The 27448-nt window shown below is 44.1% G+C and overlaps 1 protein-coding gene across 1 annotated transcript in view; it reads right to left on the reverse strand.

Annotated features, from left to right (window-relative positions):
- The window catches only part of CLN6 (CLN6 transmembrane ER protein), an 84780-nt gene that overhangs the window by 18672 nt on the left and 38660 nt on the right, over positions 1-27448 (reverse strand). The window contains exons 5-6 of the mRNA XM_078683063.1: positions 25043-25098; positions 21792-21914 (exon numbers count right to left, since the gene is read on the reverse strand). Of these exons, the coding sequence (XP_078539189.1) occupies positions 21792-21914; positions 25043-25098 (179 nt within the window). The remainder of the gene's footprint in view (positions 1-21791; positions 21915-25042; positions 25099-27448) is intronic.

Genomic DNA, 27448 nt, shown 5'->3' on the forward strand with positions numbered 1-27448 from the left:
CTGGAACCACGTTGGAAGGAGCCACGTCAGGTCCTCTTGACCACCCGTACTGCCGTCAAGTTGGAAGGCAGAAAAGGATGGATCCACCTTTCTCATATTAAACTTTTCAAAGGATTGAAATCCGTTTCTAAAAACATTTCCCAGGATTTGAAAGATTGCCAGAACATTGTTTTAAAGGACTGTCCCGCAAAAGACATTATTACAACCCCTCCCTTGTTAGAGAAAACTCCGCAGCAGGAGTATAAGTTAAAGCTCAGGTCTAGTAAAATAAGTCAGTCAGTTTGATTGTATAAGTCCTCCCCTAGGTGAAACGGTTAGACTGTTTCTGACATGTATAAAATAGACCCCCATAGTGAGAGAGTCAGTAATAACTCAATTCAATGTATCGTTTTTCTGAGTTTCGTATTATTCATCAGCATAATGATTTCCTGCACCAGCTATGCATTCTATCTGTATTTTCCAGTTCCTCATGTAAATATGTCTGCTAATGCTACAGTAGAACACACGTTTAGTGATCTGCCTCCTCACGAATATTCTTACCGCCTCGCTATGCGCAACAACACATTTATCCGTATGTTACATTATTCACACCAGACCAGCAATGCCACTAATTGTTGGGTGTGTGGTCGACTCCCCCCTTTCCAGACACCGAAGGGAGTTCTGCCACTCTTTCCTTATCCATTCTCACACAATGGTTCGTGTGGAGCATGGTCCACGTTAACGTCATCCTCAACAGATATGTCTTTTCTTAACAGTACATGTTTCCCAGACAAGCAAGGTTTCCCCCACAGAACAGGTTTAGATCTAGAAAATGAAGTATATAATTTAGGTAATTATTCGTCGAATTTCATGGTCCTGAATGTTCAGTCTGATACTACTCCAGACTTACCTGCTATTTCAGTACTACCTGTCAAAGGCGAATTATGTGTCCGTAGTTATGGTTCCATACATGTAGGTCATAGTGAATGTACTACTGTTATCCAGTATAGTGACAGTGGGAAATCTGTTTTCAAAGCTTCACGTCATTCTTATTTTATTTGTGGTCAGACCGCATATGTCCGTCTGCCCCTCGATTGGGAGGGAACCTGTTACATTGCCTTCCTACTGCCACCTGTTTTTCTAGCCCCATCTGATTATCACAGAAACACACATCTAGTACACATTAGACATAGAAGGGAGTCCCCAATTGTCGATTATACTGAAACTACTCTAGAACAGTATACAGATTTCAATAAAGGTTTCTTCTTTTTCGTAGGACCTGTCCAGAATAGTAAACTGATCCGTAGGTTAACAAGAACCCTTGAAGCTGTAGTAAATGAGACTGCCTCTGCTCTAGGTAACTTAACCGAAGAACAATCTGCTATGAGATTTGTCGTTTTGCAAAATCGTCTCGTCCTTGACGTCATACTGGCCGATAGGGGCGGGGCCTGTAGAGTCATCGGATCTAGTTGCTGCATTTTCATTCCAAATAACGCGCCGTCTGTTTATTCAGCTATAACCAGACTCCATAAAATTGCCCATCTGTTACACCAAGATCCAGGCACCTGGACATGGTCCGGTTGGTTCTGGAATATAATTTCCGCATGGGGATGGAAAGTCCTGTCCTTTCTAGGTATTGCAGTAGCGATCATATTTAGCTGCTGCCTCTGTATACAATGTGGCCCTGCGATTTGCAGCATGTGTGCTACCTCTTGTATTCCTAGTCCCAAGCCCCGTTCTAAATCCCGTTCCAAGACAATTCGAGACGAGCAAATGGTACTGTATGAAATGATAGATGGTATCATGAATATTGATGTTTCCTGATGGAAACGTAGTGACAAGGAGGGAATGTGGAAAAGTAAATTTTGCCATGTTCTGTGTCCCTACGCTTCATCCATCATATGTTATGTGTGCATGACCAATATGCATATGTTATTCCCCATGTCCGATTAAAGACGCAATTACAGTTGTGTCCACCTCTGGTATGTCAGTTTCCAGTCCTCGTGAATACTACGAATATCGGGCCTATGTAAAGTTATGTTGCCACGTTTCTCAGTGTGCACGTTATTCCATTATAAAGTCCCCGTTTCTAGGCCTCAAAAGGGCCCGGACCACAGATTCAGCTCCTGTCTCCTGAAAGCCTCGCTGAGGAGCGATACAGCCCCCACCTGTATCCTCGACCCTTCACTTACTTCCTGCCTCGCAGTGCCCGGTGCAGCTTGGCTCTGCCTCTGAGTCTGCCAAAAGTATGTTATAGTTCCAGCTATCAGTTCAGTCCTTCTTCTCTGCATTCCTAAGCTACTGAACTGCATCAATAGTTTCCGTCATTGTCTAGCCTATTCGGCTCCACGTTAGAGAAATACTGCATTTACTGGTCATTTAATATTCTTCATCACGCACTACATGTAGAATAATGCATGGTCCAGTCTTAGAGTCAAGTTAGCTTTTCCCCTCATGACTTCTAGTTTATATCTACATGTTCCCTAAACATCAGATACCAGATAGGGTTCAGGTACATGTCGCTCCGACCCTCCAGACTCTAGTCTCTGCTCCTAGCACAGAGTTCGTAGCCCCCAGCTTCTCCTAGTAACACGTCATTGCCAGTTTTCGCGCACCACCAGGTTAGAGGTCCCGGCTCCTTAGGTAGCCCCCTCCTATGTTTCCGCCCATTCATGACATATTCTGTTACGTTTGCATCACATGTCTATGTATACTCCCAGTTACACCTACTTTTACTGTTATCTCTCGCGACTGCTACGCGTCACGCCTTCTGCTCCACCCACTGCTACGCCTACTGCAATGTAATGCTATGTGTTTGCGCTATGTATATAAGTTGATGTATTGTTATTAAAAAGCTAGCGCGCTCATCCCAGATCAAGCCCCGGCAGCTGCTGGGCCCCAGTTGTCCTGCTGGGCCCCAGTTGTCCTGCTGGGCCCTGTCACCTCTGATCCTATGCAGGTTGTCCTGATCCTGTCCTTATGCTGTAATAAACCTGCAGAAACTCCTACTACCTCGAATCTTGACTCTTATTTATTGAGCTATCTGTTATTCATTCATACATTCAAAAATAGATCCGGTATTATTTATTTATATACCACATTGTAATAAAGAACCCTTCAATCTCAGACCTGCTGGTCACTGCTGTAGTAATACAGCGGTGTACAGCTGCAAAGTTTTGCAAGTGAGCGTGACGCAGTAGTTTTCCATGGGTGCTTAAAGCCCTTATCTGAGCATCTTCTTATCTCTGCACTTCAGATAAAGGGCCTTCCACCACCTCTTCACTAACCTAACACAAAAGCATCAGTGTAATGGGCTGTGATGTGGGTGTTATGTGTGGTATTTCAAGTTATTTACGTTCTGACGTGCTAGCATGCCACAGCTGGAATTATGTGGGTGTGATTTCAGGCCAGTTCATGAAGGACTGATGAGGTCAGCTGAAGGTTGTCTCTGTGGGTGGATGTACAATACACCATCATAACAGCTTATCCACGTGGACGCGTACTCAACACGTACGACGCTTGTAAGTCAATAAATCAAGGTAGATAATATAGACCTATAATAATATTTCATTCAGTACATGATCTAAAACTACATCATCATAATAACTATATAATTAGGGCTCCCGGTTTTCCGTTTAAACAGATTTTTACATATAAATACAGACGAAAAACAATGTTTCCTTTGTCTGTATTTATATGTAAAAACGGCAAATTACTAGCAAATTTTGCAGGGCTGCCATGCTCGAATCCAGTTATCTCTTCATGCTCCCATTAAGGTCGAAGAGGGAGGGGGAGGGCGGGAGCAAACAAACACCACACACCAGACTTGCACTCCAGCGTCCCCTGTGCCACCTCTGCCATAACGCCTGCACCACTACAGCTGAGCAACCCCTGTGCCACAGCTAAACTAACAACATCCCCACCCGCTGTACTACACCGTCAGGGCTGTCTCACCTTCTGCGTGGCGGGCACCGCGGCCCGATCTGCTCAGTACTTTCTACCTCTTGGGGCCCTCCTTAGTGCACATGTCTAACCTCCGGCGCGGAGGGCAGCCCAGCCTGTTCTTCATCTCTCGGGCCTGCCCAGCTCCTGCGATGTCTCACTACTGGGCTGCCTGCACACCTGACTCGTCCTCTGGGCCTCCACTGGGCAAGGGGCCGACCACAGGTTCTTGGGGGAGCTGGGGGGGGGGGGGGGGGTCTTGCAGGTTTCTCTAAGGCCCCATTCAGCCTGCTTCCTCCATCACTAGCGGCCATAATCGATGTTAGAGGCAGTGTAGGCCGGCCAGGATCAGAAGGACGACCGCTGGTGGTGCAGGCGCAGAGTCTGTTCTGTTCTGGCCTCTCGGTTGCATTGTGTGGGAATGCCTTACTTTAATCTTTCATGGGCCCCCTGATAGAACCAGCTCTGTTCTGGAGTCTTGCCCTAATGATCTTGAATATGTCTTTAAAGGAGTGCTTAGCTACAGTTTTCATGTAATTTCTTTTTAATATGGAACCAGCATGTGTTTCAGCTTTTTGTGCCCTCTTTTGCCAGGTCATTAGAGAGCACAGGAACACTCCTTCAAATTGTAAATGTGTTTACATCGATTATTCTGGTATAGTGAGGTGTGTTTTCAATATTTTTGTAACACAGCAGCATTTATTTATATATATTACTGAAAATAATCATGCATTGTCTCTTTAAATAAATATGGAAAAATACTAGCTGTAGCGTCATCTTTTGCGTGTGGCAAAAATAAATGTGGATAAATACAGAAAAAATGCCCAAAAAATAAATATGGATAAATACAGACGGAAATGGAAAAAAATATACCAGAAAACTGGGAGCCCTATATATAATTACTGTTCCTAACTCCACCTGTGCTTACTTTGCGATGCAGATATATCAGAGGTCTAACCTACCGCCCAGTGATCCTGTAGACTAGAGAGAGCAAGAGTGTTTAGTACAAATATTCAGACATCACAGAACGTTGTATGTGAGTGTTTTACATATTTCTTGTTCCCTAACATAACATAACTGAAAAAGTCCTAGGGCAATGTATGAATCACATTACACACTTGAAGCAGGTCTCTGACCAGCTATTAAGTTTTTATTTCTCAGCTGCATACCGCTTTAGCTATCTTCAGGCCAGGTCTATTGTTCCAACGCTTTACATATACATAAAGTGGGTTTTGGATCAGCCCTTGTTCATAAACTGGATTGCTTTGCTGTCTGTCTCAGTTGTTTGCTCTTGATTCAGTGGCTTTCTTCCATACACTTGTGTTCGTTTCCTCCTTCCTACCTCACCAGTGCAGGTTGGTCTTGCAATGTTCTGATTGGATGAATTGTATCCTTCCATGGTATACCCTTATTTTTGCTTTTCAGCACTCCATGGCAGTGCATCTGTTTCCCTGCTCTCCCACTTTTTTCCTTTGTATCCCCCCCCACCACATACTTGCTTTCTTTTCCCACCCAAAGCTCCCCGTATTGATCCCCATTCCACAAGCTGTGTTTCTTTTTTTTTAATTTTAGTTTTTATTTTGGGGGCGGGGCAGCTCGGAAGTAAAGCCATTTAATTTGGTTTATTTAACGCACTTTGAGCACACTTTTTTGCAGATTTCATTTACTTTTCTAACATGGCCATCCATCATGTTCAAGCATTATATTAACAATGACTGTTGTGCGTCATGGTGCATGCCCCATCATGATGCATTCAGGAGTATCATTGCACATCTTTGAATAGGTTTTGTTTTTAAAAAACTCATTCCAAGATAAACAGTTATACGTGTGCATGAATCTTGACACCTGTTTGCATGCCACTGTCAATAAGCATTGGCAAAGCCTATAGCTCGGAATTTATGACCTATTGACCCTGCCAATAACTAAGGAGTTATAACGGAAAAAAAAGGCATTTATCGTAACTGACAAACTATTTTGTAAACAAAAAAATATATTTATATGGTTTCAGGCATACTCAAAGGAATTAAACAGCAATACTCGATTATCAAAGCATAGAAAACATAAAAGCTTCATAATTGTAGGAACTTTATAAACGGAATACAACACCAAGTACTATGCCACGAACTAAAGTGCTTGTTTTACTGTGCATTAACAAATAAATCCCATTAAAAAATAGAAACTATTCATTGGCACGTTACTCAAGGTGTAAAAAATATTAATAATTTCTGATCATAGCCATTTTTGCTGACCTTTAGAGTCAACTGCTGGGACTCGGTTCTTTCCAATGCTGGGCTTTCAACGTTGCTTAAAAAAAAACTTTGTCTAAGACAGATTGTCTACATCTAGAGTACACCCCAGCGAACGTATTTGAGGATTTGGATCCAGGGGCGGCTGGTGACTTTTGAAAGTGGTGTGGCGTGATGAGCGAGCGTGACTGGAATAGATGGTCGTGAGGATCCCTCACTGAACAAAATTTGAAACAGAGGACAAAATGGTACATTTTACTGCAAATTTGAATAATTGCACATTTACTTTGCAGTATTTTGTTGTGCTGGTGACTTCTGTTTTTTTCATGCTGCTATCTTGTTGTGTTGCATTATTTAAATGTGATTTTTATTTTGTTGTATTGAAGTTTTTGCGCTGTGTTCTGTTTTAACTGTTCTTGTGATGTGCTATGTCATGTTTTAATTGTGGTGTTATGTTGCTTTGTGAATGTTACTGTGTTATATTTAGTGGTTTACTTTAGATAGGTCAACAAACGCTGCCATATTTGCAGCCGAAAGCAGCACATTCCTTTAAAGTTCCAGTCATAAACAACTATTTACCACTTTTTAAGGTAGAAACATAATGCTGCTGCAGCTAATCAACCACTTAAGGCACTAGTCGGCCCTAAAGTGGCAAAATGGATTTGCCTTATTTGCCACATAATCAGTCATTTGATGCAAAATGTGCAGATTTTAACAAAAAAAATATTTGTAGCTTATAAGTTTCCAAAAACATGTGTTGCTGCGCAGTGAAAAATTTGACTGGTCAACTTTCTGTTGCTTTTTGCTGTATTTATATCTGTGTTAAACACTTACAGGGCGGCAGTTTTATCATATAACACTCCATCTTCATCCCTTTTTGAAAATTACATAAAACCTTGCAAGTTGAAGTCAGATGAACAAAACCATGGATTACTATTTATTTCCCACAAATATTAAACAAAACGTTTATTTTAGTTAGGAAACAGGGAGTGCTCCAGCACTAAAATGCTATTTTGCTTCCATAGCACTGACTGCATACTACTTACCTAGCTCCTCCTTTTATTTATTTTGTCTTTATTTTTATTTATTTTAATGTTGGGACTTTAGAATATTCAACATGTATAAAACACAAACTTTTTGCAGTCTACTATTTGAATTATATGCTCAGAAAAACCTACACAAGTAATTATAAAGGCTTACACTACATCCAACATGTAAAAATGTCCCTTTTGAAACATCCTATCTTTAAAAAAAATTACTATTTGCCCACTTACTAATACCAGAGAAAAAGCTGCACTTTATGCTTATAAGGAGCCCTGTTATTGGCTCACACAGCTCCGGAACTAGTCACAAGGGCTCACACCACATTGAGCGCCCTTTACTCTTCCTATTTTTAGAAATTGCCACTTTTTCACCACTTCATATTATCACACAAAACACTGCACTCCACGCTAATGTGGAGTTCCCTGGACTTTCTTTCTCCCATAGGTGCAAATAGTCAGACCAGGTAATCAAGTTAAACTCCTACACTGCATTTATTTAGTTGTGCACATTTTGGGCATGCCTTCAGGATACACTAGCCCACAGCATTCATGGCATTAGGGGTGCACCTTTCGCTCAGGTCTATAACATTGCTTGAAAGTGGGCACATCCATGGCCTTCCTTTATGGTCTACATAACCAGTTAGGCATGCCAATCTGTTGACCATTTGTCTGGCATATTGTGTGCGATCCTTTATATACCTAATTGTACTGACGGAGCCACCCGGCCCGTCCATACTCGAAGTCACGCACACACGTACACACGCACGCACGCGTCCCTACACCCCGAGGGCGGGCTAGCCCAGGGGTATAAATAAATGGGCGCAAGACCGCTCGTGGTCTTCGGCCCGTAGCTACAGTCAGTGTCTGGCGTGTGTTATTGCCACCGTATAGATTAAGCCCCACTCTGCGGCCTAGGTACCCCCTCCCCGTACCTCAGCACTACACTAATAAACACTTCAAGCATTGCACTCTCTTCCCTGCAACCCGTTCTACATATACACTACATTATAACAATGCAAAACAACACGCCTTTATATTTTTACCACAGCAAACAATGTACTTATGCAATTGTATGGTATCTTTTATATGTCTATTTTACATCACTATTACACACTGTCACTTGGTGATGTTTTTAAATTGTAGCACACTATTGCAGCACTGCTTTATCAATGTTTATCATATACCTCTATATAAGCCTTAAAGAAAATAAAAGTAGGTCACAGCACACCAATTTTATTACTTCTTTGGTTTCAGTAAATACAACCTTTAGCCATCTTCACATCGAAAGAACTTTCATTACTTAGCCTTCTGTTGCCATGAAAAATATAACCCTAAGTAATGTAGCAGGTGCTCCTGTAATGCGCGCCAATACCTTAGGGTTGTGTTTAACTTCAAACTCTCCAACACACCACATGGCTGCTCAACTGCACCGAAATAAAAATACACAAAAAGTTAAGTGTATTAATTACAGCTTAAAATGAAAATAGGCACCTACCAGCCTGCATTCTTTAGAGCCTACGCTGTAATAAACACGAGACATGGAAGCTTCAGATGCATAACGCTTTCAAAAGTGAAAGCACACTCGACTCCACGTGAGGAAAGGAATGAAGAGAGCAGCGAGCCTCACCCCTCCCACAGCCCGGCCCCTCTCTTGATGGCTGGTAATAGTTGCCACCCACTACCTCCTTCTCCCTCCCAGCCTGCCCCACCCACTGCCATTGAGATGAATAGAGTTCTGCCAACTCCTCCCAGGGCTATTTTGTAATCGCCCGATAAACAGCCTTATCCAAGGCATTGTAACTCAGCACACCCCCTGCCACGATGTGACTGCTGTAGCTTGTGCCTGAAGGTCGATAGATGACCTGGCCCAGGCAGGCACATGCGGCCAGCAAGATGTCTCCAGTTTATTACGGAGCTGCCTCATTACAAGAAATAAATAGACTAGAGCAGCCAGCAAGTAGAAATTTATTTTCGGCTGCTTCGTTTTTTAAATTCATTTCTTGCCTCTCCCCTCAGGCTTTCAGATTAATGGGAGGGCAACGCCCCTTTTGCCCACTAGCACCAGCCGCCCCTGTTTGGATCACTACAAAATATTAGGACTTTTTCCATGTATTGATTAGTAATTGCCCAGTTATTCCCCAATTAGATGACTGGCTCTATTCCACTTGAAGACAATCTTCTAGATTGTAATGCCTGCATCTAGGGCATTTATCCATCCTTAAAATGTTACAAATTGGTCCAAGGGGCCGAAGTGTAATAAAAAAGATTGGAACAGAATTGCATGAGTTACATTAGCACCTTCAAGGCAAGAGCATGTAAAATTGCGTATTTCTGCCTAGCCAGTGAAAGTCTAAATTATTCCACACGTATCTGACATTTTTTAGAACATCCTGAGTATTTTACCCTTGGACAGGGGAATATCATGCCAGGTGCCCAAAATACTTGCTCAGCAACTAATTTGGTGGATTCTTCTATAACATTTAAAGCGAGGTACCCAAGAAAGTTCATAGTTTGATAATAAGAACAAGCATTCCAAATGCAATAAGTCTCGCCTTTTATTAAATTAAAGCCATTTGCTTTGCTACACAATACCATTAGCAAAGCAAATGGTTTTAACTTAATCAAAGGCGAGAGCTATTGCATTTTCAATGCTTGTTTTAGGACTTGTGCCCTGACTGTGCCGGCCTTCTTTTTAAAAAAAACAACAAGTGATGGACTGAATGTGGATCAATGTCACACACTCCCCCAGTCAAAAGATCTGGGCCCAAATCCATCGTTTTTTTGCACTCCACACCACCCTGTTCAGATAATGGCTTTATGCAAATCAGCTCTGACCCTGTTGCCCCATGGGAACAGTCCAGTCCGAACTACAACAGCCATATCTTTCCCAGACCGGAATCAAGCATCCGAGGACCGGACCGGTTTCGAGGTAACACCTCTCTTCAGCCCGGCTAGCTTGACTCCAAGTGGTGTGGAGTGCCTGGGACCCACGTCTGGGCATCCCCAGCGCACTTAGGGCGGCAATTGCAAAAAACAACAAGTGATGGACTGAATGTGGATCAATGTCACACACTCCCCCAGTCAAAAGATCTGGGCCCAAATCCATCGTTTTTTTGCACTCCACATCACCCTGGGTCAGATAATGGCTTTATGCAAATCAGCTCTGACCCTGTTGCCCCATGGGAACAGTCCAGTCCGAACTACAACAGCCATATCTTTCCCAGACCGGAATCAAGCATCCGAGGACCGGACCGGTTTCGAGGTAACACCTCTCTTCAGCCCGGCTAGCTTGACTCCAAGTGGTGTGGAGTGCCTGGGACCCACGTCTGGGCATCCCCAGCGCACTTAGGGCGGCAATTGCAAAAAACAACAAGTGATGGACTGAATGTGGATCAATGTCACACACTCCCCCAGTCAAAAGATCTGGGCCCAAATCCATCGTTTTTTTGCACTCCACACCACCCTGGGTCAGATAATGGCTTTATGCAAATCAGCTCTGACCCTGTTGCCCCATGGGAACAGTCCAGTCCGAACTACAACAGCCATATCTTTCCCAGACCGGAATCAAGCATCCGAGGACCGGACCGGTTTCGAGGTAACACCTCTCTTCAGCCCGGCTAGCTTGACTCCAAGTGGTGTGGAGTGCCTGGGACCCACGTCTGGGCATCCCCAGCGCACTTAGGGCGGCAATTGCAAAAAACAACAAGTGATGGACTGAACGTGGATCAATGTCACACACTCCCCCAGTCAAAAGATCTGGGCCCAAATCCATCGTTTTTTTGCACTCCACACCACCCTGGGTCAGATAATGGCTTTATGCAAATCAGCTCTGACCCTGTTGCCCCATGGGAACAGTCCAGTCCGAACTACAACAGCCATATCTTTCCCAGACCGGAATCAAGCATCCGAGGACCGGACCGGTTTCGAGGTAACACCTCTCTTCAGCCCGGCTAGCTTGACTCCAAGTGGTGTGGAGTGCCTGGGACCCACGTCTGGGCATCCCCAGCGCACTTAGGGCGGCAATTGCAAAAAACAACAAGTGATGGACTGAATGTGGATCAATGTCACACACTCCCCCAGTCAAAAGATCTGGGCCCAAATCCATCGTTTTTTTGCACTCCACACCACCCTGGGTCAGATAATGGCTTTATGCAAATCAGCTCTGACCCTGTTGCCCCATGGGAACAGTCCAGTCCGAACTACAACAGCCATATCTTTCCCAGACCGGAATCAAGCATCCGAGGACCGGACCGGTTTCGAGGTAACACCTCTCTTCAGCCCGGCTAGCTTGACTCCAAGTGGTGTGGAGTGCCTGGGACCCACGTCTGGGCATCCCCAGCGCACTTAGGGCGGCAATTGCAAAAAACAACAAGTGATGGACTGAATGTGGATCAATGTCACACACTCCCCCAGTCAAAAGATCTGGGCCCAAATCCATCGTTTTTTTGCACTCCACACCACCCTGGGTCAGATAATGGCTTTATGCAAATCAGCTCTGACCCTGTTGCCCCATGGGAACAGTCCAGTCCGAACTACAACAGCCATATCTTTCCCAGACCGGAATCAAGCATCCGAGGACCGGACCGGTTTCGAGGTAACACCTCTCTTCAGCCCGGCTAGCTTGACTCCAAGTGGTGTGGAGTGCCTGGGACCCACACTTGGAGTCAAGCTAGCCGGGCTGAAGAGAGCACTTGGGGCCTTCTTTTTAAGCCATTTTCGCGTGACTGCTCGCTACTTTCTGAAATTGAGAGAATCGCCTTACTTAACAGAATCTCCTTACTTGTGAATTGACCCCCATAATTTCCAGACAAAAAAATAGAATTTGTTAAGTACCAGAGAGATTGAGATTTACGAGATATCCCATCCGTCAGTTCTGTTCTATGTTCTGAAGTGGTATATTCATTTACATATGTAGGCAATGTAAATCTGTTAATAGTAAACACGACGCCTTGCCTTGGGACACTGCTGGTTTTGCTCAGAGACTTCAATGGGACCCCAGCGAGACAAGTCAATCAATGCCCGTGACGAGGCAAAAGGACGGGAAGGTACCATTACTAGGACTAAGCAACGAATGGGCGCCGTCTATTGAATTAAGGAGGGTTAGACTGGTGTACCTGCGAGGATACCCCTCTAGATGGCAGGGCGCTACAAGATATTCAAAGGCCCGACTTGGAGTTTCAGCATGGGCACATTGCATTTTTTTAAAGCTGTGAGACTACGCATTTTTTGAAAGCCACAAAATGTAAACAATCATTGCAAAGCAAAACGATTTGCGTTCCTAAACCTACCCCTAAGTCTGTTAACTAGGCTAGCATAGCTGAGGTGAATTTACGTTAACAAATACAGACAACGGTATAAAATACACTAGCAGCCGCAGCCCTCACTGTTTTGAACTGATGCCGCACCAAGGCTGGGACGGCTCTGCTCAGAGCATGGGCCTTATTTATGAAGGCCTTGCGCCGCCGGTGCGTCACTTTTAACATGGGAAAAAGTGACGCACTGGTGGCGCAAGGCCTTCATAAATAAGACCCCATGCGCACACATTCAAGGCGGCACTTGTGTGCCGGTTGATAACATAGTTGATTAGGGTGGTGGCGAGGCTACTCCACCTAACAATGCCTAAATAGATACGGCTACTTCTCAATACATGGAACACCAAACAATCAACACAAACAGCAGGTCTCCAAGGGACAGAAACGCAACTTTTAGGATGCTGCTACTACGAATATTACCAAAGCGAGAATGGTGTCAGAACACACATATCAACTCTCTTGTCCACCTGTACATTTCTCTAAGTGTGTTAAGCACGGGCTTCAGGGATCTGTCTGTGCCCTATGTGCCCCTCATGCCTTAACTGTACATTACGAATGGAAGCTTGTATTCGTTTTCGCTGCTGAACCTGCTCTGCGGGAAATGGAAGATAACACTTATTGCCCTCTATGAGAGAGGGAAGCTCAGTTTGCTACTGCCGTACTGTCCCAGTTGTGTTAAAAAGTAAGGATTGCACTTCTGCTGTACGATTTGTACCTGTCGAGTGATGGGAAAGGTTTGTGCTGATACCACCCTCCTACACCTGTCCTCTGAAGGAGGGAAGCTTGCACTTTTTCTGACCACGGTGTAACTATTGAACACAGAAGGGTGTTTCCACTGCTTTAGACCCAACTAATAAAAAATGTCTATTTTGAATGCACTTTCATAACATGCCTAGCACAGTCTGTAGCTTTTGCTGGACCCTGGGCAAAAACTAGCAGGCTTATTTGCAAGCCCCTTGCGCTGCCCATACGTCACTTTTGTCCCATGTTAAAAGTGAAACACCAGCGGCACAGGGCTTGTAAATAAACCCCCAGGCATGGGGCCCTCACTCACAGATACTGCTTTCAGTTACAGCTTCCCAGCTTGGCCAAACTGTGAGAGCCTGGCAATTACTTTTCTGCCCTCATCTCATTTTCCGTCATCATCACAGTTGACAGCACTTTAAAATAATTCAGTTCAAGATGTATACTGTACAAAAATCTCTCTTATGTCTGGTTTAAAAGACACTAATGTTGCTCCATCTATAACAATAAAGACCTTGTATAGGAGGCACAAGTCAACGGATTTGCATCTTAAGTCACTAATAAAATTGAAATCAGGGCATACGGCGGAAAGAATGTAATACCCATCCAGGTTCTGACTTGCACAATATCTAATCAGGAAACCTGGTTTCAAGCTTGAGCAGTGTGACTCCAAGCAGCTTCTTATGTTCATTTGTTATCCTTTTCCAGGTAAGAATACAGAGGGGCTGACCAGGTGCACCTGCAACAAGATACCCTGATATGTTCCCCCCATATTCCTAGGAACCAGCATCATAATCCTAACAAGGGCATTAATAAGTGCACCTTACAGTCCGCAAAAGTAAGCTTGCATGTTTTGTGTTATGTTTTGTCCTTGTACATGTACCCTGACTGTTAGGGAAAGGACCCCACTATAAATTAATTGTAATATTTCAGAGGGCAACTCTGCGCTATATGGATAGGGCATTCCAATCCTTGGCAATGGTCCAGTCTCCCTTCCACTGCTCCAGCAAAGGAGCGAGAGCATCTTTCCAGGCCTGTGCGATGTCACATTTGGCTGTTACCGGGACCAACCACAGCGGGCCCTGCATTTATCTGTTACCGTCTATGTAATTGGAGATATGAAGCAAGGCACACTGTGGGGTCTGTGGCAACGCCTGCTCAAGTACTCACTCCAGACAGTCAAAAACTCCCATCCAGAAGGACGCCAGGACAGGGCAACTCCAAACTGTGTGCAGGAAGTCACCCGCTCCAACCGGCTGTGCATGCAGATCGCACAAGCAATCAGACCCCTTCTCCAGAGCCTATCAGCAGTTGTATTGTACGGAGTGTGTGTTGAACACAGCTGTTGTGGGACTTTGCTTTTAAGAGCCAGTCATCCAGATAAGGGAAGACATGAATGTGTTGTCTTCTCAAATGGGCTGCAACCACTGCAAGGCACTTGGTGAAAACTCTGGGTGCCGTGGTGATCCCGAATGGTAGGACTTTAAACTGGTAGTGTTGCCCATCTATCACAAACCTGAGATATTTCCTGTGAGCAGGATGAATGGGAATTTGGAAGTAGGTGTCCTTTAGATCTAGAGTGGAGAGAAAATCACCTTGCTGAAGTAATGGAAGCACTTGTAAAGTGACCATGTGGAAATGGTCTGATTGAATGTAGAAGTTGAGCGGTCTGAAGTCGAGTATTGGCCTGAGAGAGCTGTCCTTTTTTGGAATTAGGAAATAGAGGGAATAAACCCCGGTGCCTTGATGAGGCAAGGGAACCGGCTCTATTGCATGTTTTTGTAATAGTGCAACAACCTCTTGTTTGAGAAGCGTCAGATGTTCTGATGACACTGGACGCTGTTTGGGGGGTATGTTGGGAGGGGTAAAAGTGAGTTCCAGGCAATAACCATACTGGATAATCTGTCTTACCCACTTGTCTGTTGTGATGGAATTCCAGGGAGGCAGGAACTGTGAGAGGCGTCCCCCGACTGGAGTGGGATGATCAGGGGGAAGCGCAGGGAAGTCACTGTTTGGTATTGGGGGAGCTGCAGGTGTTATTACCCCAGCCTCTGGCCTTGTTGTTGTTCCCCTGTAACCCCTTCTATTATATCCTCTGGAAAAGGAGCCCTGGTTGGGAATTTTGTAGGATGAGGAAGGGTGTTCTGTTGTATTTTTTTTGGAGCCTGCTCTATAGAAGAACGCCGAAAGGAGCCTCTGTTAGAAGGTGACCATAGAGCTCCCATAGTCTTGGCAGTGTTTGTGTCCTTTTTTATCTTTTCCAAAGATGTGTCTACTGCAGGGCCAAAAAGGTGCTCTTGGTCAAAAGGTTGATTAAGGATGGTATTTTGTACCTCTTGTTTAAGACCAGATACCCTGAGCCAGGCATGTCTGCATAGCAAAACACTTGTATTTACTGCGCAAGACGCGGTGTCTGCTGCGTCAAGCGTGCATTTTATAGATGTATTAGTGATTAGTTTTCCTTCATGTATAAGCTTTGTCCCTATATTGTTGAAGTAGATGTTGAATGTGCAGTTCTAGCTCATCATAGTGAGCTCTGTCATATCTTGCTAGAACGGCATGTGTGTTGGCTATTTTCCATGAGTTTGCAGCTTGAGATACCATACGTTTGCCTGATGTGTCTAACAATTTAGATTCCTTATCAGGAGGTGGTGTGTCACCTGACCCCTGAGAGTTTGCTCTTTTACATGCATTGGCTACAACCAGGGAAATGTAAAGGAAGTTGACCCTTCATGTATATGGGGTCAGTGGGAGCTGCCTTGTATTTCCTATCTATTCTGGGGTTAAGAACCCTAGCTCTAACTGGGTCTTTGAACACTTCAGGGGCTCGTCTAAGAAGCCCTTTAAGCATTGGCAAGACATGAGTAGATTTTTGTGGCTGGTCAAAGGTTTCTAGAAGAAAGTCCTCTTCTACAGGGTCGGAGTGTAGTTTGACTTCATGGTATGTTGCGGCCCTATTAATTAGTTGGGCAAAACCTACATTGTCATCTGGCGGAGATGAATTTGAGGGGTCGAAGTCCGGATCATTATTTAGATCAAGATCCGTACTATAGTCATACCAAGGGTCTGGTTCCTGTGGTGGATCATCTGGATCCTCAGTGTCTAATGATACTATAGCTTCATCTTCTTGCCCATCCCCATGTGCATCATCACAATCCTCTTGTGGAGAATGTGGTGGAGAAATGATTAAATTAAGGTTAATTGGTGGAGGGGGTGAAGGTGGTGGTGAAGTATTAGTAGCCATGTGTATTTTCTGTAGAGGAACTAGTGCTTGTAGTAAATGTTCCTGTTTGTAGGTAACTTGGTAACTATATGACCAGTCTTTGGATGGATTAAGATGGTTGGGGAGAAAAAGTTCTTCAGTATTGGATGTTTTCTTTTGTGTGGAAGATTTGTCCTTGGAAAGTGGTTTTAGCTGTTTAGTGACAGTGTCCGGTATGGAAGCTTTCCCTGGCTACGAGGCCTTTGGTGCGGGTTGTTTCGGCTCCTGAGGCATTTGTTTAGGAGGCTTAGTTATGGGAAGCTTGTCTTTTAATGTTTTCGGCTCCGAGGTCTTCAGTGCCAAGGTCTTATCCGGCTGCTTCGGTGACAAGATTTCATCCGGCTGCTTCATTGCCGAAGTCTTATCCGGCTGCTTCGGTGCCGAGATCTTATCCGGCTGCTTCGGTGCCGAGATCTTATCTTATCCGGCTGCTTCGGTGCAGAGGTTTAATCCGGCTGCTTCGGTGTCGAAGTCTTATCCGGCTGCTTCGGTGCTGAGATCTTATTCGGCTACTTCAGTACCGAAGATGGCTTTTTGGGATCGGGTGGCTGACTCGAGCCCGAAGGCTTTTGTTTGTTCTTCGGCGCCGAGGGCGAGGCGCTTGAAGTTTTTGTTTGGTGTGGACCTGAGCCCGAAGGCGAAGGTGTCACCGGGGCCTTTGTTATGGGCTTGGTTAGGGCAGAGGTCTCAGTACTCACGTCCCTTTGAGCCGGGGTGATGTCATCTTCGGCATCAGAGACATCTACTTCAGAGTCTGGGACATGTTCTTCCTGTTCTGGTTCCGGCAGGCTATCAGGGCCTGTATGGAAGATGTCCGGAATGGAACCTGTGCCTCTGGACATCTCATGGCGTTGAGCTCGACGATTCCGAATCCCTGATTTTCTTGGACTTGAAGGATAGACAAGCTTCACAGTCGTCCTCTTGATGTTCTGGAGAGAGGCACAGATTACAAACAGGATGGAGGTCCGAGTGTGGGAATTTAGCACCACACAGAGGACATTTCTTAAAAGGAGTCCGTTGCATCGACGTCTGTCTTCACCGGCGCGGGTAGGCCCAAAGGCCTGCATCGAAGTTTGCAGGCTTCAAAGTTTTTCGAAAGCTTTTGTTGAGGGTGCTCGTCGAATTAAACGCGATTGAGATAATACCGTAGGTCAGCTGTGATTGCGCGTCGAAAGTGGGTTCGATAACAACACCAACCGAGAGCACAGCAAGTCACATCCGAACCCGATGGCGGAAAAAAACATGGAGCCGAAGCCCATGCGCACTGTCGACTGGAGGAGGAGTCACCAACCTTGTGACTGCAAGACTTCTTCGAAGACAAAAACAACATGCAGACATCTGAGCCCAACACTATATGGCGATCTATGCAAAAGTGTACAATCTGCTGCTCTTATGCCACGAACATTTGATTTATGAAGAATTCACACCCGCGTTCATCAGTATCGTTCGTAGATCTTTTGAGAAGAAATTGTAAACTGAATTAGAAATTATTTAACTGCAGGTTACCGGCTGGAACCTTGATATATCATTGCATGAATTGTTTGATTAGTGCGCCTAAGTGAATCCCTTGTAGGCACTTTTATCTGATGACATTGAAATCTGGCACTTATATTCATCAATAGATGACACTGCTCCAAGGGAACTAAGATACTGGATCAACCGGATCCCTGCCCCTAGGCTCTGCAGGTCTCCACAACTGACTGCCAAATGCAGAGGCGTTCCAATTAGTTAGCTGGCCTGCCCCACACATTTCTGAGTTGTTAACCCAATCAGGGAACTCAGACAAGAAAAACAGCATTCCAGAAGTCCTGTGACAAATGATCATTCAAGTACGTAGAAGGGGTTGGTGAAGGCCTAAATGATGTACGGTTTCCTCTATTGTCCACAGTGAAAATCTGGCTGGTTGTTGCCATGATAAACACGTGTTTGGATAAACATGTGGAACTCAATCTAATTTCTAAATAAAGAATGTGCAGGGAAAGTTTTTGGCAAGAAACCAACCTTCATTGCTAAAGATGAAGAAGCAAATGCGTATTTCTATGTGAAAAGACAGAGATCTTATTTTGTGCATCCCAGCAAATCCCACATCACCTCCCGGCAAATTTCTGGCCAATCCCAGTGGATAAGCCATTGACACCATCTGAGGTTGTAAATAATCTGGGAGTAATAATCGATAATAGCTTGAGTTTAGAAATTCAAGTAAATAAAACGGTAGGGACTAGTTTTTCCATAATAAGAGTGCTAAGGAAGATCCTCCCAATGCTGCCAATTTCAACTAGGGCACAGATAGTGAGGAGCGTTATTTTGAGCCGACTGGATTATTGCAATGCCTTCTGCTGGAGGCTCCAAAATACCTGATCAAGAGACTTCAGAGAAGTCAGACATTTGCGGCCAAACTAGACCTTATGAAACCACGGAGATCATCAGCCTGCCTAGCTCTCAGTGAACTTCACTGGCTCTCCGTGCTACAGAGGATCCAGTTTAAATCTCTCTGTATTGTTTTTAAAGCCTTACACGGTCTAGGGCCCAAACCTTTGCAGAGGAAGTTTAAATGGTATGTTCCTATCAGAAGTTTGAGATCATCCTCAGCTAAACTAGTAAAAGTACCTACGTTTAGAAGAATAAAACTGGGAGGAAGAGCTTTTAGTTCTACAGCTGCTCGGCTGTGGAATGCACTCCTGACCAGCTTCAGATAGATGGAGGATCTTCAGCAGTTTAGAAAGAAATTGAAGACCTGGATCTATCCTAACGGTGCTGTTTAGGTCCTCTTTCTATTAGTAGGTGCGATTTTCACTACATCATATGTGTGTGGTTTGAGTTAGTGTACATCAGCGCCAGGATGCCCGTGGGGTGACAGTGCGCTTTATAAGTCTGCTTAACATTAACATTATGTAAGAAAATGGTACAAAAATAGAAATCGAATTCCTACAAAGCAGTGCATGTGTGAGTAGGAATGTGTGAAAGGGAGTACCTAAGCACTTGAATGACACACCTTCATTCAGGTCTACCTGCTGGCTGGGCTGCCGCATGCTGCTTCTGGTCCTTTATGACTGTGTCCACGCAGATATATATCTTGATAGGACGTGCAGTGAGCACCCTCGCTTCCTGGTTTGGAGGGAGAAGGGAGCTACCAATGATTGGTGTCTGCTGCCGCCCTTTTAAACCAATTGTAAAAACAAATGGTTTTAAAGTGTGTGCACTCACAATGCCTTCCCTGCAGCAGTTTTCAAAATCAATTACACATTTATATGTAGTGTAATGCATGGACGCTGTCAGAAACAACTGCAACACAAAAGCAACACCGGTAGCTTTTCAAAGACATATGTATGTGTGCAAGTTTATGAAAATATTTTTAATGTGGGCATTGGTGGACTACGAGGGAAAGCACATACAAAAGAAAAGGTGAATTAAAGAAAAATTAGCACAACAGCAGACATTGCTGAGATAGCTTCTGCAGAGACAAAGCATGGCACTTCCATTGCCAATCGTAACAGGCACTGAGTATCTTATTTGAAAATGACTAGGATAAATGGTACAATATGTCAGAACGGCAATACGCAGGTATTGCCAGAATTAGAGTTAGAGGTTCTACGTAGTATAAAGAAAGTTTGCTTGTCTGCTTCTGATCTAAGTCTCTTTTCAGTAGCCGAAAGGCTGGAAAAGCAACAGAATTGTAAATTGTAGCAACACATATTGTACACAAATAAATGTTTTGAACCGAGCTCATATTGTTCTTTTATCAGTGTATACTGATGTGTGTGGTTAAATCTAGGTGAAAACACTGCACACTGGGCTGTTTCTCTTTGCCTTACACTGATGTAGAATGTTTTCAATGACTGACTGCATGTGATAAAATTCACCATTTGGATACATTTTTCAAAAATTGTTCTTGCAGTGGGTGAATCTCCCCACACTCTCCTTTTTAAGTTATCGTTTGCTTGAACATTATACTCAGGTGTAAAATTTCCACCCACCACATTTAAAATCCACCAGTCGCCACTGGTATGGCAGCTGACAATGCATCGCAGCAGAGATCAAAGTGCATAAAAAAAGTATAGGGACTTTGATGCCGAGTACAATAGGGGTAGGGTAAGAGGCAGGGCGAAAAATAAAAAAATGCTTTTTAATTATTTTCTTGGTTTTTCACCTACTGGTAATTATAAATAAAATATAATGTAAGCATCTTGCTATTCCCAGTGCTTGCAAGGTAAATCGTTTTATTTATTTATTTACTTACTTACTTTACTCTTTTCCGTCGTATGTCTGAGTCTACTAGCTCCCACCCTACCCTTCTCCCACCCCGCAGCACTTCCTCTGCGAGCCGCCACTGCTACTCAAAGTCACATCAACAGCTCAGGAAAAAAAATGTTAACAAAAATTATTGGAACTGTTTTGGAAAAAATAATAAAGCTGGGGCCTTTTTTCCCCAAAAGATCCCACTAACTCAGACCTCTGACAATAGCAGTTTCATCATCAAGACTTTCTGGATCTGAATACTGAGCCCAGAAATATAGGTCCAGGCATTGAAAAAATGCAAGTTTCAGAAAGACCCATCCAAGCAGTAAATGATTAGAACGCACGGTGCAATTGCAAACAAACTTCAAAACTTGACTGTTGTGAAGATGACACTATGACTATCTCAAGGACAACTGAAGATGGAAAAATCTGCACCATTATTGAAAAAGTAATCTTCAGATTCGGCAGATGTGAATAAGTATCGGCAGGTCTCAGATGCTACTTTCCTACAAAACGTGTTCAGAGAGTTGGAAATAATCGGCATCAACCATTGTTGGGAGGATTGGGACTTTTAGCTCACTTCTGGCCAACTACATCAGGTACCGATTACGGAATCAGATGTGCTTTGCACTAGAGTCTTGACCATCTTTATAAACTAGTGAATAGAGTATCAGCAAAACGTAATGCATAAAAACTTAAGTGGAGGGGCCCAAAGTTTTGCAGTGATGGGGATCAGCTATTTGCAGCTCCTTTTAGCTGGAAATGGTTTACAATATGTGCATATTAAGTCAGAAGTCAATTGCAATGAACATTCGTGCACGTAAAACTGCTAGTTCTCATTTACAAGGGCATCTGCATTGCACTGAATTAAATGTGCAAATGCTTAGCTAGTTCAAAAACATGACCTCCCAACATTCGTTTGAGATTAGTGCTGCAAACAGACCAAGCTTGCCTCTTCCTAGTCTCAGAAGTTGTCCTGGTTTGTTACACCGGTACTAAGCTCCTCCATGGAAGCGGCTACACTCACCAGTAGTAGAGGCTGCTGGGTCCCACCAGAAGCCAGGCAGACACAGGCATTCGGCTCTCCTCCTTCACCCGAGTAAAGCAGCCAGTGAAGTAGATGAACAGTATGAGGAAGAAAGGAATGTACCTGCAACAAGAAGAGAGAAGGATATTGGCAAAAAGCACTCAGTGAACAGGACAAAGCAAGGAATGTAGATCTCACCATGTTATAAGATGTTACAAAAGTATACTCCTGCTCAGCAGGGGCTAATCTACACAGGCAATACACCACAGATCAGTGCTAGAGACAGGGTTAATGCACCACATACCATTTCGTGTGATAAGTAGTACCGCACCTGACTTGCGACTGGCTCGGCGCCAACCCCTTCAGCCTTTCAGCGGCAGCAGTGTAAAGGGGAAATCTTGTGATTTTCCTGTAGGTCACTTGGTTTCTCTCTTGTAACGTCTTCCTTGAGATAGTGTCCTCCTAGACAGCCCCTTGATACCTCGACCTGCCTCATGGTCTTTGCACTAGCTGTAGGTCTGGCCAAGGTTATGGCCCATTGTGTTCACTAACAGGCTTGGGAGGTAGTGTGTATAAGATTAATAGCAGGGGCGGCCTTAGGCATGTGCAAGCTGTTCACCTGCACAGGGCCACCAAACCCCAGCGGCCACCACGCCAATATATATCCTTAATATAATAATCCTCTGAGGATGGATACATATTTGTGTGGCTGCCCCTGGCAGGGATTTGGCAGCCTCCAGCTCTGTTCCACTTCCAAACATCCTGACCCCCCCCCCCCCCTTCACTGGCCTCCGCGCTCTGCCCCGCCTGAACCCCCTCTTCCGGGGCCCCCTACCTACGCTCCCTGCCCAGGGCTGCCATGAGCCTAGAGCCGCCCCTGTTAATAGCATACTCCAGTTTCGGCCGCCTGCCTCCTCCAAGCATCCTCTGCATTCATGGCAGCAATGTATGCCAGGTTTTCTATGCCAAGTGTTCTATGTTCTACCCTAGATTGTATGTTTTATGCAATGTGGTTTTCAACCTCTACATCGATTACAATTGGGGGTGGGGTCGCACACTACTCACACACCAGCGGTATCGCCCCTAAGGACTATGGTAAATGTAGTTACGTGTTCCGCGATGCATCTTCTTTCGATTCTCTGCTATCTTCGCTGTCTTTGCCATCCCTGGACACGTGTTTCGGGGTATCACCCCTCGTCAGCAGGGATAGGCCGTGTTCTGGGGTTGCCGGTGGCTGCCAAATATCTGCCAGGTTTAGTACCACTCAGGCGTGTAGGTGCGGGGTCCCAGGCTACATCGATTACATTGCTGAATTTATATTAATTATTACTATTGTAATAACACTGGAATATTAGTTCAGTTATAGACAATGAAGTAGCAAAGGGCCTATATTGGCCGGTATAGGTCTCCTTAAGGCTCCGATGCGAGTCCAGCTCCTCCGAGATCAGTTTAGAATATTCCACACTCAGGTATGTTCTAAAAGCAACACAGCCTTTCAGGCTCTGCTACTGTGGCTGCAAAAGCCCTTTTCCTAGTGTTACATATTTCTGGGAGGAGGCTTTAATGACTGAAATAGCATAAGGCAGCGGGCTACAATGCTGCACTATTATTATGTAGAGCCTCCTGCAGATACAAACGACACATTTGGAAAGTATATAGATGCGGTGTTCTATCAGCTGGTGACTTTCTCGTAAATCATAGTAAAGAATAAGCGAATTCTACAAATTTTGCAGAGTTGAAAGCAGCAAGCATTAAAGGTCGTGAGGATGAAGGGGGCAAACAGTGTCCCCAAATTACAAGTAGAAGAAAACGAAGGAAGGAAGGCTGGAGGAAATAGCATTGACACGGAGGGGGTGTGTGAAGTTTTAGGAGAGAGAGTTGAAAAGAACATAATCTGTGTCTTAGCAGTATTATTGTGGATAGCGAATCCATGCAGGTTTGGACAGAAGAGAAACAGAAATGGTTTAGGTCAGGGAAGAGTCATAGAAAGTGAAGGCAGCAAATATTTGAATATTACCATCACTGCACTGACAAGATAAAAAATAGTGGGAGGCAAAGAAAGCGAGGGAAGTGATATCAATAGGAATGACAGGAGGGTCTACTCGTCTTGCCCAAAACAGTCAAAGGGGAGTGGATTCTCCCCGTGGTGGAATGCTTTATTACCTGGGTGTCCTGGGCTGCAAGACATCTTTTGCACCCTTGGTTCCGATACATTCTTTGGTATACTGTAACCTCTGCGTCCTATATAAGGGGAAGTGTATGCCATTCTTCCCCTGCAGTACTCCCCACTTGGAAATATGTATTTTACATCGGTGAGGTAGCCTGGCTGAGTGCTCAGGGTGCGCTGTTGGTAGTTACACGGCTGGTGCCATGAATATTAGGGGCACCTCAATATACTTTACAAGGTGCTCTTGTCATTTTCTGTTAAGCCACTGATCCTGTGCTCCAGCGCATCTGGTTCCATCAATGCTGCAATACATCCTGGCCCCTCCTGTGCTACAGTGCGTCCTGTACATCCTAAGCCACAATGCATCCTGTACACACTGCAGGAGCGTGTTATGCAGTAAAGAGCGGTGGTGCAGGGGACTCGACAGATGATGCAGAGGGAAAATTAAATAAATAATTAGTTTTCCCTTATCTGCATCTGTCGAGTCCCCCGCTTCACCGCTCTTACCTGCACAAGCCGCTCTTGACACACTGACCTACAAGGCAATTTCACTCCCTGAATTAAAATGCACCCTGTGCACCCTAAGCACAATATATCGTGCACATTTGGTAGTACAATGTATCATGTACATCTGGAGATATAAGGTGACCATTGTAATGTGATAGATGCACTCGAGCATCCTAAAAAGAAATGTATCCAATGAATCCAGAGTTACAATGTTTCATGTGTATCAGTAGCATTCAATGTGCCCTCAAGTCCTAGAGGGCACATTGAATGCTGTAATTCACTCGAGCATCCTGAGGATCCTAAAATAAAATTTATCCAATGAATCCAGAGCTACAATGTTTCATGTGTATGAGTAGCATTCAATGTGCCCTCCAGGACTTTATCTATGATTTACCCTGTGTACTCTGAGCTACAATGTTTCCTCTGCTTGGATTCTTCTGGTGTATCTGCAACATTGGTGTATTCTGTGCATCCTCAGCTACACTGTATCCTGTACATCTCATTCATTCTCATCCAGCATTCCAGTGGGCGAGAGAGCTACTTGCCAAACAGAACGAACGGTGAGTTGGTTACTTACCACATGGAGTGGCCTAGGTACTCATCGTAATAGTACAGGAGCTCAAAGGAGTCGATCTGCAACCAAATAAGAAAGAGAGTCAAAGTTTCAGAGAATTACTTGTGGTTTCTTCACTACAGAGCTGAAGACTTGGGTATGTCAACACTGCAATGATACATGATACTATCACATATTTCAGTGGCACTCATTTTTTTTATCAATCATGGGGGAACTGAGAAACCTTGCTTGGATTTGAACCTGTGGCTGCATGTTACATAGATCTCTTCACTAGACTTTAAACCCATTCAGCTATCTTTTTGACTTACTTGTTATTTTCTATGGCAGGGTCAGAACATTTTTGTTGTGGGAAGGTCCTCTTATTGACAGGGGAATGGCTCTTAGCGATAGGGCATTGGTCCCTCTGTGCCATAGTAGGCCGCCCTGTATCATCAAAGCATCATTGTATGTTTTAGTATTTATATAACACCGATCAACTTCAAAACCACAGGAGAGCTGTACATCGACAGAGTGTAAAATGGAGGATTTGGGAGACGTCACAACATCGAGTACATCATGTAGAAATTTCCATATTATAGAGTTTATACAGATTAATATATATAGTGGTCACGAGCAGTCTGGGACTTGTAAGTACTGATTGTCTGTGAGAAGGGGTGACCTTTCTGTGTCTGGGCTGGCTCTATGTGTGAAAGGGGCTTTCCTTTGGCAGGGGAAAGCCTATGTTGGAAAATATGCTAATCTACCTGTCTCAGAGAAGGCCTATGAGTGACATAGAAGGTACTCTCTGTGACAGTGAAAAGCCTATCCACATTAAGGTTATCTGAATAAAACCTTCTCTGATAACAGTAGAGTTCCTTCGTAAAAAGAGAAGGCTCACCGTTTCACCGAGGACTCTGTCCTCTGTTTTGCTCTCCCTAAACTATGGAGTTTCTCGTAGTGTTACTAGGGGCATTGTTTGACTAATTTAATTTCGTATCAGCCAATGTTTTGCAGAAGAAGTTACCATTTTACAGGTGACTTCTTATTCCAACTTATCACAAACAACCTGAAATAACAAACTGTTTTACTTCAGATGCTGCTGTGTCTACAGTGCATGTTTGCAAACGCTCTATAGAAACAATTTTACTTTATTGTGTTTCTATCATGACCTAAACTGTCTGCTGTTTAAGACCTATTGTCAACAATTCAACATACACAGGATTGTATTATTGTATTGTAATTGCATTTATATAGCACTTACCACCCTTGATGAGGAGTCGAAGCCCTTTTTCGGCAAGTAGCACGCTACTCCGGGATCCATAGAGGATTAGTGTTGAATTAGTATAGGGAAATATGAGAGTATTTTTTAAGTGGTGGATAGATTAGTCAGTTATTTGGATTCAGAAGGATAGAAGAGGCAAAAAGGTTTGTATTTATATAGCACTTATTACCCTTGATGGGGTGTTTAAAGGGCTTTTTTTTGGCGAGTAGCACGCTACTCTGGAAACCCATAAAGGATTAGTGGTGAATTAGTATGGTGAAATATGAAAGTAATTTGAGTGGTGGATATTAGTCAGTTATTTGGAGTGAGAAGGATAGTGGAGGGATAGAAGGGGAAGAAAGGTGTGCATTCATATAGCACCTGTGACTCCTGATGGGTGTTAAAGCGCTTTTCTGCCGAGTAGCACGCTACTCCGGAACCCATAAAGGATTAGTGTTGAAAATTAGTATAGTGAAGTATGAAGTAATTTGAGTGGTGGATATGTTATTCAGTTATTTGGATAGAGAAGGGTAGGTGGCTGGATAGAAGAGGGAAAGAGGTTTGTATTTATAGAGCGCTTGCTACCCCTGATGGGGTTTGAAGTGTTTTTTGGTTTGAGTAGCGCGCTATTCTGGAACCCATAAGGATTAGTGTTGAATTAAAACATGAAAGTAGTTTGAGTGGAGGATATGCTAGTCAGTTATTTGGATTGAGAAGGGGTGAAAAGGAAAAGAGGTTTGCATTTATATAGCGCTTGTAACCCTAATGGGGTGTTGAAACGCTTTATTGGCGAGTACCACGCTACTCGGGAACCCATAAAGGATTAGTGGTGAATTAGTATAGTGGAATATGGAATTTGAGAAGCCAACATGTTAGTCTGTTATTTTGATTGAAAGGGATAGTGAAGCGATAGAAGGGTAAAGGATTTGGATATATTTTTTTGGGAGGTCATAGCAGTAGGAGGAGGCTTTTGGATGAGTAAAAAGGGATTTGGAGGGGAAGAGTCAGAGGGAAGAGTTTAGAAAGGTTTGTTTTGATGGGTCGGTAAAAGTAAAAAGAGGTGTCAGATGATGCAAGGAGGGGTAGAGAAGGGGAGAGTCTAGAAAGGATTATTTGGGGGATCATAGTAGTGGTATGGGGTTTGGGATAAATGAGAGTGGATGTAGAGG

This window comes from Lissotriton helveticus, chromosome 3_1 (assembly GCF_964261635.1).
Source record: "Lissotriton helveticus chromosome 3_1, aLisHel1.1, whole genome shotgun sequence".
NCBI classification, from domain to species: Eukaryota; Metazoa; Chordata; class Amphibia; order Caudata; family Salamandridae; genus Lissotriton; species Lissotriton helveticus.